Source organism: Rhinatrema bivittatum, chromosome 8 (genome assembly GCF_901001135.1).
Source record: "Rhinatrema bivittatum chromosome 8, aRhiBiv1.1, whole genome shotgun sequence".
NCBI lineage: Eukaryota > Metazoa > Chordata > Amphibia > Gymnophiona > Rhinatrematidae > Rhinatrema > Rhinatrema bivittatum.
Window position 1 is genome coordinate 189,007,003 of NC_042622.1, and position 17,149 is coordinate 189,024,151.

General features: G+C 43.1%; 1 protein-coding gene across 1 annotated transcript in view; it reads left to right on the top strand.

The window, feature by feature from the left end:
* The window catches only part of LOC115096908 (dynein beta chain, flagellar outer arm-like), a 630,228-nt gene that overhangs the window by 589,240 nt on the left and 23,839 nt on the right, over positions 1-17,149 (top strand). Inside the window, 1 exon segment of the mRNA XM_029612190.1 lies at positions 4,599-4,719. Coding sequence (XP_029468050.1) covers positions 4,599-4,719 — 121 coding nt within the window.

Genomic DNA, 17,149 nt, shown 5'->3' on the forward strand with positions numbered 1-17,149 from the left:
TTCAGATGGATCCTTCCAACTTTTGAAGGAATTTCTCTTGGATAAAATAGCCTCTTTCACCTAGCCTTTTAACCATGCTGGCAATTGTTTGGCCTTCCTTCAACCTTTCTTAATGTGTGGCATACATTTAGACTGTGCTTCTAAGATGTTTTTGTTTTGGGTTTTTTTTAACAATTTCCACGCCTGTTATACATTCTTAACCTTTGTAGATGCACCTTTCAGTTTTTTTCTATTTTTGTCATTTTATCAAAGTTTTCATTTAAAAAATTTAGTGCTAGAAATGTGGATTTACTTATTGTCCCCTTTCCAATTATTAATTCAAATTTGATCATGTTATGATCACTACTGCCAAGCGACCCCCATTATAGTTATTTTTCTCACCAAATCCTGTGCTCTACTAAGAATTAGATCTAAAATTGCTCCCTCTCTCATTGGTTCCTGAACCAATTGCTCCATAAAACTGCCATTTATTCCATCCAGGAACTCTAGTATATCCTGATGTTACATTTACCCAGTCAATATTTGGTAATTGAAATCTCTCATTATTACTGCACTGCAAAATTGGTCAGCTTCCTTGATTTCTCTTAGAATTTCATTGTCCGTCTTATAATTTTGGCCAGGTGGATGGTAGTATACTCCTATCACTATACTCTTCCCCAACACAAAAGGGATTTCTACCCATAAAGATTCTATTGTGCATGTAGTCTCTTGGAGGATCTTTATCCTGTTGGACTCTGCCATCCCAGACATAAAGCACTATCACCCCACCAAGTTCCTCTTTCCTAACAGTGTGATATGATGATTTGTACCCTGGTCTAGCACTATTCCATTAGATATCCTCCTTTCACATGGTCTCTGAGATGCCAATTAAGTCTATTGCATCATTCACTGTTATACACTCTCTCCCATCTTACTTAGACATCTGGCATTGGCATACAAACATTTTAAAGTGTGTGTTTTGTTTGTGTAAACATTTTGCTTTTCAGTTGACACGGATAATTTGTAATTTTTTAATTCAGGTGATTCTTTACTTATAGGCACATGGACTACTTTTGCTTTTATTGGAACCTCTCTGTTGGGATGCCCTAACTCTGTTGCTTTATTAGTATCCTTCAAAGATACATTCCTCTGAACCATGCGCTGTTGAGCGACTATCGGCTTTCTCCTTTGTTCTAGTTTAAAAGCTGCTCTATCTCCTTTTTAAAGGTTAGCGTCAGCAGCCTAGTTCAACCCTGGCTAAGGTGGAGCCCATCCCCTCAGAAAAGACTCCCTCTTCCTTAAAAGGTTCCCTAGTTCCTTACAAAATTGAATGCCTCTTCCTTGCATCATCGCCTCATCCATGCATTGAGACTCGGGAGCTCTGCCTGCTTCTGAGGACCTGCACATGGAATAGGGAGCATTTCAGAGAATGCTACCCTGGAGGTTCTGGATTTCAGCTTTCTATGTAAGAGCCTAAATTTGGCTTCCAGAACCTCCCTCCCACATTTTCCTATGTCATTGATGCCCACATTGGGCTCCTCCCCATCACTATCTAAAATTCTATCTATGTGGTCAAATTAAAGCAAATTAAATATTGGTCAACACTGCTTGTATTTTACAGAGTGACATAAAATTGATCTATTTGTCTTTAAATCACACAAGGTCCTATTGCATTATCATGCTGTACCATACATAAACTCAGTGCCCTGTATAGTCATGATGACTCTTTCAGACCGATACAGTACAGTGCGCTCCACAGCGATTGGACGCGCGTTAACCTGCGATTGGACGCGCCTTTTGGACGCGCTATTACCCCTTACTGAATAAGGGGTAAAGCTAGCGTCCAACCCCCCGGAACCTAATAGGCCCGCAACTTGCAAATGCATGTTGATGGCCCTATTAGGTTTTCCCGCGCGATACAGAAAGTAAAATGTGCAGCCAAGCCGCACATTTTACTTTCAGAAATTAGCGCCTACCCAAAGGTAGGCTCTAATTTCTCCGGGCAGGCAAAGTGCACAGAAAAGCAGTAAAAACTGCTTTTCTGTGCACCCTCCGACTTAATATCATGGCGCTATTAAGTCGGAGGTCCCGAAAGTTAAAAAAAAAAGTGAAAAAATGGAAAAAAAAATTTGAAATAGGCCCGCGGGTCGAAAACAGGATGCTCAATTTTGCCGTCATCCGGTTTCCGAACCCGTGGCTGTCAGTGGGCTCGAGAACTGACGCCGGCAAAATTGAGCGTCTGCTGTCAAACCCACTGACAGCTGCTGCTCCTCACAAAAAAGAGGCACTAGGGACGTGCTAGTGTCCCTAGTGCCTCTTTTTACCGCCAGCCCTAATTAAAATAAATTAAAATACTGTATCGCGCGCACAGGAGAGTGGCCTGCTCTCCCGCGATTTTACTGTATCGGCCCATTTATGAGTTAAATCCCAAACCTAGTCTTGCTGATTCTCATTGCCAGTCAAGCTTTCAGGCTATCCACTATGAATATGCATGGTATGCATTTGCATATGTTGAATCTCCAGTATATGCAAATGTATCTCATGCATGTTCATTGTGGATAGCCTGCAAATCCAACTGGTTGTGTGGTGATCAGAGTGACAGGTTTTGGATCCCTGAGTTAAATGATGAACAAGTGCTCTTCTTTACTAACCACAAAACTGAAAAAAAAGTCTCTTGGCTTTGAGAATATCATAACTGCTTTCAATAGAACATTTTATTTATTGCCTATGCAAAAAAGGCTCAAGGCGGCATAGAAGGCAAATGTAAATATACTTATAACATCACAACTACAATAAACATACAACATCAGATAGAATACAGATCACAGAATAAAATAATAAGATAATGTGACAGACATAACAGAATAAAACAGTACAATGGGAGAGGGGATGCAAATGCAAAGCAACAATAATACTGATAATTTGTCACATAAGACTAAACATGCTTGCTTTATTTTAACCCACGTTGTTATGATGACAGTGCGAAATGAAGAAAACAGTTTGAAGATTTATTGCACAGGGTTTTTTTTATTTTTGTACTGAGAATGGGCAAAAGGAATCTCTCGCTAAGTAGAGAGAAATGTTTTACTCCCCATTAGATACCATTTACGAAATTATCATGCACTTTAAGGAACGTGTGCCAGTAGCATGGCAAGAGCAGCACATTCAGTTTATAGTGCTTAGATGAAGGAAAATGATGCAAGGATTTTTTGTTTATCTTTACTTCCTGGGACCCATTTTCAATTTTTTTTTTTTTGCCATTTTGGAGGAGTGGGGAAGCAGGTGAGAGGGAGATATTTGTAAGTTTGCTTGTGAGTTGTATTATTTATAGACTTAACAGTAGGCAATTAGCAGTTTTTAAAGTAGCATTTGTGTGAGAGTAGATAGTTGGCTCATTAGTAGCACTTAGCATTGCCAATACACCCCAGGTCACCTGAACATGCTGAGCCAGTCCTGGTTTCCCCACCTCTCACCCAAGGGAGTTGTAGTTCTGATCATCTACGGGAAATCCATGCAACAATCAGAACATGACCCACCTAATTTATTTTGGGGGAGGGGGGAGGGATGGTATCTGACAGTTTTCTCCTGCTCCTGTGGGCTTCCATCAATGCCATCAGCTTTTATTCACAGCTGGGGATTTTGTTTCCCCTATTTTATATATTGCTCCTCTCCCATTGTACTGTGCAGTGATTGTTCTCAACTGAGGACCAGGAACCAGGACTTCTTCCAGAGCCCTATAATCATTGGGCCCCATGCCTGGCCAGCAGGAGTCACGTTTGCCCAGTGACTGCCAATTTCCTCCGCTCCACAGCTGGGGGACTATGCATGCTGCTTCTGCAGCATCCCCAAGTCTATCCTGGGTGCAGAACCACCTGATCAGGAATCGAACCAGAGTCCCTTCACCATGGCAGTGCCCAGCACTTGCCACCAAACCCTCAGGCTGGGCCCCCAGTGACTCTGGAGGTCCATGTTCAAAGCAGTTTGTCAGACTAAGTTCAGGCTTAGCTGGTCAAACTGCAGGATTTGAAATTCCGTCTGTGTTTGCTGCCGACAATTATCCAGAGAAAAAACTTAGCTGGATAAATTGGGGGCATTCCAGGGCGGGGCTACTTCTCTGGATAATGCCAATATTCAGCCACGAGGCAGTCCTATAGTTACACAGATAAACGTATTCAGATAACTTCAGTTTATCCAGGTAATTTCAGTGGCACAGCCACACCACTGAATATCCTATCTAAAGTTACCCGGATAACTTAGACAACCTGCACCTGGCTGAACATCAGCCTCGGTGCTTCTTGACAGAACAGTGCATGGCCCAGTCAAATTCACAAGGATTCCCTTAAGGTTACCTGCTTATGATCCAGACACCACTGCACTTGTATTTCTTCTGCCTAGAAGAAGTAATAGCAATAACCTGCAGCAGGAAGAACTCAAGGAAGACAAGAAATCAGGAAAAGTTACACATTTCTATCCAGCAAAAGGGGACGGGTCTTCTTTGTGGTATGTGATATATTTTAAGGTAGTTCAAATAAATGCCAGGAAATAAACATTGTAAACTAACCAGCATGAAAGGCAACTTTTTCAATGTGTTATATAAAACTGCGTTTTATCTCTTATAGGAACAAATGTTTTCCTCTTCCGTTTGTCATCATAACTCCAGCATATCGTGCAGACGTGAAGTTCAGTGAAGAAGGAGCAGAGGTGTATGAATGCCCTGTCTATATGGACAGTACAAGGCTGGTAGGCAAACTCATTTCAGGGGCAGGGCTTTCATTGGTGCAATAAGTGTAGTTCACCTGGATTGAAGGTTTGAAGAAGCACATGAGGTGGTGTAAGTTTGCTAGCTTAAGAGGAGTCGGCAGTAGGTCTCTGTATGGACCACCAGTCTGACAGGGCCCAACGCTGGCACCCTGTGTAGAGTCCAAATGAGAGGAGCTGAACTTGTACATTTGCCTTGCATGTTCTACCACAGGTAGGTCATTGTGGAACCTCTGTATGTGAGCCGAGATTCAGTTGTCACTTAACTGGTCCAGCTATAACAGTTGTTCTGTGTTGAGGAGGCAACATCTGGTTACTAATCCAGGGTACTTCTCTCATGGGTAGTAATTTACCTTTCCAGATAATAGAGATTTCATGGCTCCTGAAAAGATGTAAAGTCAAGTTGACCTTTAATTTTACAACAGTACAAAAAAAAAAACAAAAAAAACAATAGTAGATGTTAACTCAAAAATGAAAGTTTGCAAGCAATTTTGTTAATGGTAAAAGAGCAATAGTGAAGATCAGGAAATGCAATTCTTATTGCCAAAAATGGATACAGAAAACTGGTGGCCCTGGAAACAGGTGTTGTGGAGAAACCTGAGAATGGGCAGGTACATCTCCAGATAGCCAAATACAATATAAAATCATAATTCATATGCCAGAATATATAATTACCACATTCATAGGAAGAAAAGGTCTGTGACAAATTCTAGTGTCCTTTTCTTAATAGGGGTTATAAACTATGGAGTAAATTTTCAAAAGAGTTACGCGCATACAAATAGCATATATCATAGCAATTTTCAAAAACTTATTTACATGTGTTAGGTGTGTCAAAGTAGCAATTTTCAAAAGCCAATTTATACGCATAAAACCTTTTGAAAATTACCTCCTGTGTCTTGTTACGGTAATATGCACACCACCGAAATATGGATAGTTAGGGAAGGGATGAGAGAATCTGCTGGGTATTTTTTTTTTCCTCCTAAGAGAGTAACTGGAATAGGATACAGAATATATATTTTGGAGTTATACAATGGACAAGCATGAGCTGCTTGTATGTGTCCAGATATGTGAAATTGGCTGGCAGCTTATACCCGTGCTTTCAAACTGCTTACGCTCGCTGCAGTGCTGCTTTCGTCAAAATAAAGTCACGTGAGCTAAACAGGTAGATTTTTTTCAGGCATTTTGGGCTGGATTTTTAAACCTACGTGCGCGGGGTAACATGCGCACGCAGCTGCGCGCATGTTATAACATCAGGGGTCAGAGCACGCAAAGGGGTGCACACTAATGCAACTTGCTCGCGCCGAGCCCTCGGGGAGACCAGCTGGCTTTCCCCGTTCCCTCTGAGGCCACTCTGAAATCGGAACGGCCTTGGAGGGAACTTTCCTTCCCCCCCCCCCCCCCCCAACCTTCCTGTCCTTTTCCCTACCTGTCCTGCCCCCCAGCCCGAAACCACCCCCCATACCTTTGTTTCACAAGTTATGCCTGACAGTTTTGCCCCCGGACCGCCCATTTTTTCAAGCCCCGGGACTTACACGCGTCCCGGAGCTTTATGCGCACTGCCGGGCCTTTTTCAAAATAGGCCTGGCGTGCGTAAATCCACCTGGATTTACGCGCATAGGCTTTGATAATCTGCCCCTTTGTGAACGCGCATAAACAATTCCCTTATTTTTTTTTCTAATGTAGTCTCGTCCACAGAGTCTCACATGAAATTAGGCAGCATTAAGTGGTCTGCACTGCGTGGTGTAAAAAAAAATATATATAAGTAAATAAAAATGTTTGTACCTCTACAAACAGACTCCTTAATAGTTATTGACTCATTTATAATCCCCATTGGTTACAAGGTAGACAGAATAAATAGCTGCAGCAGTGTGAGAAGGAATAATTAATAAAAATGATTGATTGAAAACATATATCCCCTTTGGACTGAAAATAAACTAGTTTATGCTCCCTCCTTAGTAACGAGCTGAAATGTTACGAGTATTTGGCACAGTTATTGCTGAAGCTTATACGATTCGTTCCTCCCCTGAATTGGGTGAGTTTCATGTCTTTTGCTCACCTTTTAGAACCTTTTGACTCCTGCAGAAGCAGTCGCATTTCTACAAAACAGCTGGGGCAGGAATCGTGTTTCTGCAAAACAGCTGGGGGAGGAAGCCCCCACTTAGTTGTTCATAGGGGTGGGAAGAAGTAAGCATTTTGTTTTGTTTTTGGGGAGTTCTTTTACTCACGAATTTCATTTATTTATTTTGTTTAAAAAAAAAAAAACATTAAAAAAAAAAAAACCACCACCCCAAAAACGGGGAAAAAACCCCAAAAAACAATGGCGGCTACCAAGGCCTCTCATCCCTCCACTCTGGAAAAATGCCAGGGCCAGGATCATCCCTGGCACCCACTTACCCAGTCAAGGGGGGGGGAGCCTTCTTTTTTTTTTTTTTAGTGGAGAAAAGTAATTCTTTTGCAGGTTGTAATATTTCTTATTGGAACAATCCTTGGTACCTGAAATCAGATGTCTGATCTGGACTCCTCTTGCTAATTTTGCAACCTCCTCCTTGCACCCCTGAAAGCTCCTCCCCACTTGGCACCCTTCTGCATGTCTCCTCTGGATGGTACTCTGTACACTAACTGGACTTAGCAGTGTAGACTTACATTTTCTTTTCCATTTTGACTGTGGTTTATTTAATTTCTTTTTTTTTTCCCCAAAATGAAAGAAACAACAAAACAAAACAAGAAAAGAAAATGGATCCAGGACCCTTCTTTCTGTACCCTCAAGAAAAATGATAGCAGGAAAAGACCCTATGGCCTATTCAGTCTGCCCAGCCATACCAACTATTCAGCTCTGCAATCAATACTGTTCCCGCAGAGATCCTTTGTGCTTGTCCCATGTTTTCTTACATTCGGATACTGTCCTTGTCTCCATCACCTGCACCAGGAAGCTTTTTCATACATCTACCACCTTTCTCTAAAGACATATTTTCTTAGATTATTCCTGAGTCATCCTCATCCCTTGATCCCTCATTACAGATTCTCCTTTCCATTGAAAAAGGCATTTATACCTGTATCATATCTCCCCTATCCCACTTTTCCTCTAGGGGATATGTTTAGATTTTTAAGTCTGTCCCCATATGTTTAATAATGAACATTGACCATTTTAGCAGCCACTCTCTGAACCATTTCCATCTGATTTATATTCGTTTGAAAATGCGATCTCCAGAATTGTACACAGTATTCTGAATAAGGTAACACCGGGAACCCATACAGAGGCAATATCAACTTATAAGAACATAAGAAATTGCCATTCTGGGTCAGACCAAGGGTCCATAAAACCCAGCATCCTGTTTCCAATAGTGGCCAATCCAGGCTACAAGTACCTGGCAAGTACCCAAACACTAAATAGATCCCATACTACTGATACCAGTAATATAAGTGGCTATTCTCTTATGGGTAGATTTTTTTAAAAAGCGCGTTCGCGTACGCTGGATTTTATAAGATACGCGCGTAGCCGCGCGCATCTTCTAAAATCCTGGATCGGCGCGCGCAAGGCTGCCGATTTTGGGCAGCCAGCGCGCGCCGAGCCGGGCAGCCTGTCTCCGTTCCCTCCGAGGCCGCTCCGAAATCGGAGCGGCCTCGGAGGGAACTTTCTTTCGCCCTCCCCTCACCTTCCCCTCCCTAACCCACCCCCCTGGCCCTATCTAAACCCCCCCTTACCTTTATCCACGGATTTACGCCTCCCGGAGGGAGACGTAAATCCGCCCCGGTCCCGCCCCCGAAACGCCACGCCCCCAAAACGCCGCGTCGTTCGGCCCTGCCCCCGACACACCCCCTTCCAAAAACCCCGGGACCTACGCGCGTCCCGGGGTTCTGCGCGCGCCGGCGGCCTATGGAAAATAGGCATGCCGGCGCGCAAGGCCCTGCTCGCGTAAATCCGGGCGGATTTACGCGAGCAGGGCTTTTAAAATCCGCCCCTAAGTCAACTTGATTAATAGCAGTTAATAGACTTCTCTAAGAATTCATACAAACCTTTTTTAAACCCAGCTATACTTACTGCACTAACTACATCCTCTGGCAACAAATTCCAGAGCATAATTGTGCGTTGGGTGAAGAATAATTTTCTCCGATTAGTTTTAAATGTGCTACTTGCTAACTTCATAGAGTGCCCCCTAGTCCTTCTATTATCCGAAAGAGTAAATAATCGATTTTCATTTACATGTTCTAGACCTCTCATGATTTTAAAGACTTCTGTCATATCCCCCTCAGCCGTCTCTTCTCCAAGCTGAACAGCCCTAACCTCTTTAGCCTTTCCTCATAGGGAAGCTGTTCCATCCCCTTTATCATTTTGGTCGTCCATCTCTAATCCTTCTCCATCGCAATTATATTTTGAGATGCAGCAACCAGAATTGTGCACAGTACTCAAGGTGCGGTCTCACCATGGAACGATATAGAGGCATTATGACATTTTCTCTTTTATTCCCCGTTCCCTTCCTAATAATTCCTAACATTCAGTTTGCTTTTTTGACTGCCTCAGCACACTGAGCTGACAATTTCAATGTATTATCCACTATGATGCCTAGATCTTTTTCCTGGGTGGTAACTCCTAATATGGAACCTAACATCATGTAACTACATGATGGATTATTTTTCCCTATATGCATCACATTGCACTTGTCCATATTAAATTTCATCTGCCATTTGGATGCCCAATCTTTGAGTCTTGCAAGGTCCTCCTGCAATTTATCATAATATGCTTGTGATTTAACTACTCTGAATAATTTTGTATCATCTGTAAATTTGATTACCTCATTTGTCGTATTTCTTTCCAGATCATTTATAAATATATTGAAAAGCACCAGTCCAAGTACAGATCCCTGAGGCACTCCACTGTTTACCCTTTTCCACTGAGAAAATTGACCATTTAATCCTACTCTGTTTCCTGTCTTTTAATCAGTTTGTAATCCACGAAAGACCACCTCGTATCCCTTGACTTTTTAGTTTTCTTAGAAGTCTCTCATGAGGGACTTTGTCAAAGGCCTTCTGAAAATCCAAATACACTACGTCTACTGGTTCATCTTTATCCACATGTTTATTAACCCCTTCAAAAAAAAAAATGAAGCAGATTTGTGAGGCAAGACTTGCTCTGGCTAAATACATGCTGACTGCTTTCCATTAAACCATGTCTTTCTATATGCTCTGTAATTTTGATCTTTAGAATAGTTGCCACTATTTTTCCCTGCACTGAAGTCAGGCTCACTGGTCCATAGTTTCCTGGATCGCCCCGGAGCCCTTTTTAAATATTGGGGTTACATTGGCCACTCTCCAGTCTTCAGGTACAATGGATGATTTTAATGATAGGTTAAAAATTTTAACTAATAGTTCTGAAATTTCATTTTTAAGTTCCTTCAGAATCCTCGGGTGCATACCATCCGGTCCAGGTGATTTTGCTACTCTTTAGTTTGTCAGTCTGGGCTACTACATCTTCCATGTTCATAGCAATTTGGTTCGGTTCGTCTGACTCATCACCCTTGAAAACCATCTCTGGAACTGGTATCTCCCCAACATCCTCATTAGTAAACAAAGAAGCAAAGAATTAATTTAATCTTTCTGCAATGGCCTTATCTTCCCTAAGAGCCCCTTTAACACGTCGGTCATTTAACAGTCCAACCAAAAAAGTTTTTATAATGAGTTTTTGCGTCTATAGCTAACTTCATTTCAAATTCTCTCTTAGCCTGCCTTATCAATGTTTTACACTTAACTTGACAATGCTTCTGCTTTTTCATATTTTCTTCAGATGGATTCTTCTTCCAGTTTTTTCAGCTGACCATTTCTCTCCATATGTTCCAAACAGGGCCAGTGCAAGGCTAATAGGTGCCCTAGGTGAACCTTATAGCTTTACACCCCCCACCCTGCCCCTCTACACATTACAATTAATTATGCATTTATAAAAACAGATTTTACATGAAAAAAAGACATTCTAACTACAGTCTTCTGAAGTGAAAATATCATTTACAACAACTTTTTGAATGCACTGCTTTGGTCTCAACAAGAAAACCTTGCAAAAAAAAAAAAAAGACATCTGAACCATATGGAATAAACGAAATTACAATTTAGTAAACCTCCTGTACAAAAACAGCAGTAACTGTTGTTAGCACTCAAACAGTAACAACCTTAACTATGAAAAGGCAATTCTGCAATTATAATGGCAGGCCCTAAAACACCAATATGATCCCTAATTAGGAAAACAGAGCAAGCCAGGCTGTTGTAGATCCCTACGGAAACTACTTGACAGCAGAATACCTCACCTGAATCACACAGACGGACTGACACCAAATACAGAATAAAGAGACAATAAAGCAGTGTTTACCGGTATACCACTAAGCAGGAGTGCCATGGAAAAGTCACCATTTCTAAGACTCGGATCCAGACTGCAACTTGACTGTACTCTCTGCCTCATAGCAACAAAAGACACCAGCAGTGGCTCTTAAATATATAGGCGTTTCTTTCTGAGAACATGTGTAATCATGTACACCTCTCTTACCTAGATACAGTATGAGTCGTGGAGTGTAGGAATTAATGGGCAGCATGCTGATAGCTGGGCCTTATTTTATCTTTGAATGTTTGCACTAAAGTTGTTGACATTTTACAAACTTAGGGTCTGATTTACTAAGGCCTTTTCCCATTCTGTGTCTGTGGCGAAAATGCTTAGTAAATCAAGCCCCAAATTTATACCATAAATGAAGCCTTACTGGTAACTGCAGCCTGGAAAAGTTTGAACTGTCCATGAATTATGATTTAGGATGGAAAATGTCAGAGCATTGACTGGGAACCTGTTACTATCATGTCTTTTTTTTTTCCTATTATCTTCCCAAAATGAAAGAACATGAAGAAAATTTCTTAGCACATTTTTTTCATTAGTGCTCATCAGTGGTGTAAAGTCTTCTATGAAGATGCTTAAGCTTTTTTTTCATTTTTGTATAGTTTTCAAGAGAGAAATTTTGAGAGAGCAAGGACAACGTTGTCTCTCAGATTTGCTCTCAGAATTGCAGAACACTATGAATCCTGAAAACGTTAGTTAAATAAGCTTGCAATCAATATCTTTTACTAAGTGTTATGTAACACAGAACTCTTGTTGGTTAAGGTTTTTTGGGTTTTTTTGATGGACAAGAAGTTCTAGAACAGAGGTAACATTGTAGGAAGTTTAAAAAAATGTAGTTTCACAGATAGTTTTGTGGACTCGTAAGAACAAGGGGAAGAATTTCCATGCAATTTGCAGAAAACTGGTGCATTTGATGCTAAACGTGCCGGTTTCTGGATGGCAAAACACTGTAGCAAGGTGCTTCAGAAATTTGCCGAAATCTATGACATTTCCACTGCACTATTTGTTGCAGCTTGACACTGTTTGCCGCTGAACTTCAGCGGTGGACCTGAGAACAGGCAAAATTGAGCAGGGTTGTGCTTTTGCCACAAAACAATTCTCATGTCCCCAGCTGCGAGTTTGGAATGAGGTAATATTTAAGCATAATGTAAGTAAATATTTCTCCACAGAAAGAATGCCGGATGCATACGACAACCTCCGAATGGAGGAGAACAATTGCTAAGAGAATTTAAGAAAGGCAGGGGCAAGCACACAAGCTTCCCAGCGATGGGGAATGAGTGTAAAATCCAGTGTTTATGAACACACTTAGGGCCGGATTTTCAAAAGGTTACGCGCGTGGGGCCTATTTTCAAAAGGCCCAGTGATGAGCATAAAGCCAGAGGCAGGCGCAAAAGGTAAGATAAAGGTGGTGGTGGGGGGGGGGGGTTAGATTAGGGCTGGGGGGGAAAGGTTAGGGGAAGGGGTGGGAAGGTCAGGCTAGAGGGAAGGGAATGGGGAAGGCAGCGCGGCTCGGCGCGCGCAAGTGCACAATTGTGCACCCCCTTGCGCGCGCCGACCCCCGATTTTATAACATGCATGCACATGTTATAAAATCGTGTGTCCATGTGCGTGCGCATGTCTTAAAATCTACCCCTTAGTTGTTAAAAACGAGAAGAATGATATTTAGTGCTACTTAGCCAGATAAGTCCCTATTTATCCGGCTATGTGGCAGCCGCTGAATATCTGCCTATGATCAGCGGATGCCACTTGGCCGAATAAATATTTATCCAGCTAAGTAGATAACTGGATGTCTTGAGGGTGGGCAGTGGGGCAGATCGGGGCAGGGCTACTTATCTGGTTAATTTTTAACTGAATAAGTTAGACCAGATCAATACCAGGTCTAAAATTAACCAGATATAATTTATACGGCTTACTAGAACTTATCCAGGTGTATTCAGTGGCATAGTTGTGCCGCTGAATATCCTGTTAGCCAGATAAGTTAAATCTGGCTAACTTAAAATATCTGGATATCTTTGGATATTGGGTCCATTAAAAATCATTTTTGTAAAATTTTGATAATATATTGATTGGCTGACCAAATGAGACATCATGATTTGGTTTAAAATGTATTGCAATGTTGCGTGATGGCTCCTAGACATTTTGTCTGCTTTACTTTCCTTTGGGCATGTATATTTCTCCGCACTATTCTTTCACCTTACAGTGGGGTCTGAACTGAGAGTAAAGCCAGTGATCAAGTAGGATCAGCAAAATTATGGCAGGTAGAGGAAATGGGTTAGGGTTAGAAGGCCCTGGAGCTTATTAGTTCCTAAAAGACTCACTTCGAATGCAAGAAGGAAAAAAGAATGTAAGCAATACCCAAGAAACCCCTTCCTGTGAATACTCCAAAATCAATCAAGCCACAGAAATCCAATTAAGGGAAGCATTTTTTTGGACCATCATGCATTGAACCATATAATCATTTGAAAAGTGGTTCCTTAGATAATCATCAGTCCATATAGCCCTGACTTGCAAGCATAAGGGTAGATTTTAAGATGTGTGTGTGCGCGCTACCCAACGCGCACACATGGATGCCCGATTTTATAAAGTGCGCGCATGTTATAAAACTGGGGGTTGGCGAGCACAAGGGGGTGCACATTAGTGCAACTTGTGTGCGCCAATGCCCATGGCCTTCCCCCATTCTCTACCCCCTAATCTAACCTTCCCACCCCCCTAGCCCTATCCAACTCCCCCCAAAAGGTTTCTTACATTTTGCGCCTGCTTGAAGCAGGCGCAGGTTGTGCACGCTGGCTGCCTGCCGGCGTGCAATGCCCCGGCACAGCGGCAAGTCGCTGCTGTGCCGGGGCACCCCACCCCCTCCCCTTTTCTGAAGCCCCGGGACTTATACACGCATGGCCAGGCCTTTTTTAAAATAGACCCGGAGCGTGAAAGGCCACCTACGTGTGTAGGCTTTTGAAAATCCAGCCCATAAGACACAGTGCCCAATCAGTTGTTCTTTTTTTATTATGTGAAAATAAAAGAACACTTAGCTTGACATTTCCCTTCCCTTCTCATCTATGCCAAGGTTGCTCAAATAGGTCTTTGGACCCCCCTTCCCCCCAAGCCAGTCGTGTTTTCAGGATATCCCTAATAAATATGCATGAGCAATATTTGCATGCATAGGAGGTAGTGCATGCAGATAAATCTCATGCGTGTTCATTAGAGATATCCTAAAAACGTGACTGGCTGGTGGTAAAGGGGCCCAAGTGACCGGTTTGAGCAGCCCTGATCTATGTATCCCCTTCAGTATGAAGGGATTCAGACGATCACAGTCAGGAAATGGTCTGAATTGGCTTGCATTTCCTTGTTAGCCAGAATAGGGTATTTCTTTATCTTGCGCAGTGGGGGGAGAGATTCCTAAGCGCCTTTCTACTGGGAAAACGTTTTCTCATTGCACAAATTGACCACCACTTCCTAAGGGGAAAATATAAAATTGAATGAAAAATTAAATACTCAAACAAAATGATTGCAGTAGGCTTCATTTTATTAGAACCACATCAAAACCTGGTGTGTTCTGCCTGCCTTATGTTATTGCTGAGAGAAGAACTTGAACTGTTTTCCCATGAATATTTTGATCCAACCTAGTCTGAGATTTATGTGAAATCTTTTTTCAGCCCATTGCATTTAAAATATAAAAAAAACAGCAGCAAACACTGAAGCTTAAACTGTAAAAAAAAAATAAAAATAGTGCATAAAGGATGAGCATTTCACAGCAAATGTGTACATTTTATTTTCTAGTAATCCCTCTCCTGCAGTGTCCCGAGTGGTATAATCCTTGCTTCTTACTCTGTGACAGATTTTATGTTCCAGGAAGCCAGTGGATAAGTCCCTATAAAAAAGCAGCAGCAGTCACAGTGCAGAGTCCCTGACTGAACACAGGGCTGTAGCGTAACCTCAGAGTTCCTCACCGTTGGTGATGGCCAAAGAAGCCTCTCAGCTGAATTATGCCTTGTATTCAGTCAAGGGGGCAACTTGTTATTAAGCGTTATTCTTTGATATGCTGCAGGAAACTAATGTTACCTGCTAATCACTGCAACAAAGGTGTTGCTTGCATGGAAGCAATGTGCTGCTTCCACTTAAGGGTCAACAGAACCGGCATTTGCTGCTTCTTAATCACAAAAATTACTGAAGTAAAGAATAATCTGCTTCCTCACCTCCCTCCCTCCCTTTTCTTTGAGGCAATATTTCTTTTGTATTAAATGGTTCCCTGTATGCACTGCGACGGGCAGCATTACCTTTCCTCGCCAATTAAAACATAAATACCTACATTCCAAATGAATCAGAATGTAAAACAATGCAATGAATAAAATACAATACCCAACAGTACATCAAAACAAAATATGAAATAAAATAATGTTCTTAGTGTATGTTTACTGTTTTGTGTGTGTGTGTGTGTGTGTGTATGTGAGTCAGGGATGGATTTAAGATTATGGCACCCAATAGCAGAGGGTGGGGGTGATTTACCCCTAGAAATCAAAGGGCAGCATGGGGCATTCTAGTTTTTGGGTGCCTTCAGAATTCTGTGCCCGTGTTGCCTTTGCCTAAATCTATCCCTAGTCTGTGTGTGACATGTGCAGATTTGGTCATGTGGTTCATGCTGATGATCTTATGCAGTAAGAAAATGCCTACTCTAAAGCAACAATTTCATTTTAAGAGTTGCATAACAAGCCTTAGGGGCGGATTTTCAGAGCCCTGCTCGCCTAAATCCGCCCAAATCCGGGCGGATTTAGGCGAGCAGGGCCCTGCACGCCGGTAGGCCTATTTTACATAGGCCTACCGGCGCGCGCAGAGCCCCGGGACTCGCGTAAGTCCCGGGGTTTTCGGAGGGGGCCGTGTCGGAGGCGTGTCAGGGGCGGGACCGAGCGCAGCGGTGTTTTCGGGGCGTGTCGGGAGCGTTCCGGGGGCGGGCTCGGGAGCGTGGCTACGGCCCGGGGCAGTCCGGGGGCGTGGCCGCGCCCTCCGGACCCGCCCCCAGGTCCTGGCGCACGGGGATTTACTTCTCCCTCCGGGAGGCGTAAATCCCCCGACAAAGGTAAGGGGGGGTTTAGACAGGGCCGGGCGGGTGGGATAGGTAGAGGAAGGGAGGGGAAGGTGAGGGGAGGGCGTTAGAGGATTCCCTCCGAGGCCGCTCCAATTTCGGAGCGGCCTCGGAGGGAACGGGGGTAGGCTGCGCGGCTCGGCGCGCGCCGGCTATACAAAATCGATAGCCTTGCGCGCGCCGATCCCGGATTTTAGCGGATACGCGCAGCTCCGCGCGTATCCGCTAAAATCCAGCGTACTTTTGTTTGCGCCTGGAGCGCCAACAAAAGTACGCCTATTCGCGGTATTTGAAAATCTACCCCTAAGTGTTTGCTTTAGTTTTTGTTTTAACCCTGCAATCATGAGTCCTGAATCTGGCCACCAGTGTTACCCTTCAGCATTGACCATGAACCTGCCCCCTCCTCCCACCCTGGGGAATGTGCATGCAGCCTCCAGGGCACCCTCATTCCCAGCACAGGAACCTTCCACGCGGCAGTGCACAGCACGAGCCACCGGGCCGGTCCCAGGGAGCTTTGTAACTCATCCTGGGGAGGATTTCTCTTCAGCATGCATTGTGTGCAGTGTTTTCACATTAAAATACAAGACTGGCAAAAGTGGTTTGAATGCAAGTATTTTTCTTTTTAAATGGGTGAATTGTACTTGTCTGAAATACAATATGGGAATTCCAGCTCATAGGGAAAGGCTGTGATCAAACTTTTAATCTCTAAATTTCTACTGCTAGTTTTTTTGTTTTTTTTCAAAGCCACGATCTCGTGGAAAGCCTTCCCGCAGGTTTTCTCCGACGGATTTCAATGTCTGCTTAATTTCATAACTCAGAACATTTAATCTCTGCGGACCTTTCCATGGGAAACCCACACCATTTCAGCTTCTGGAACGGCAGCTCAGGTTTGATCTGGGCTGCCTGAAATAATGTGGACTCCCCCCCCCCCCCTTGGCTGGCTGGGAGACACACATACGCCCCTTCCTCCCCCT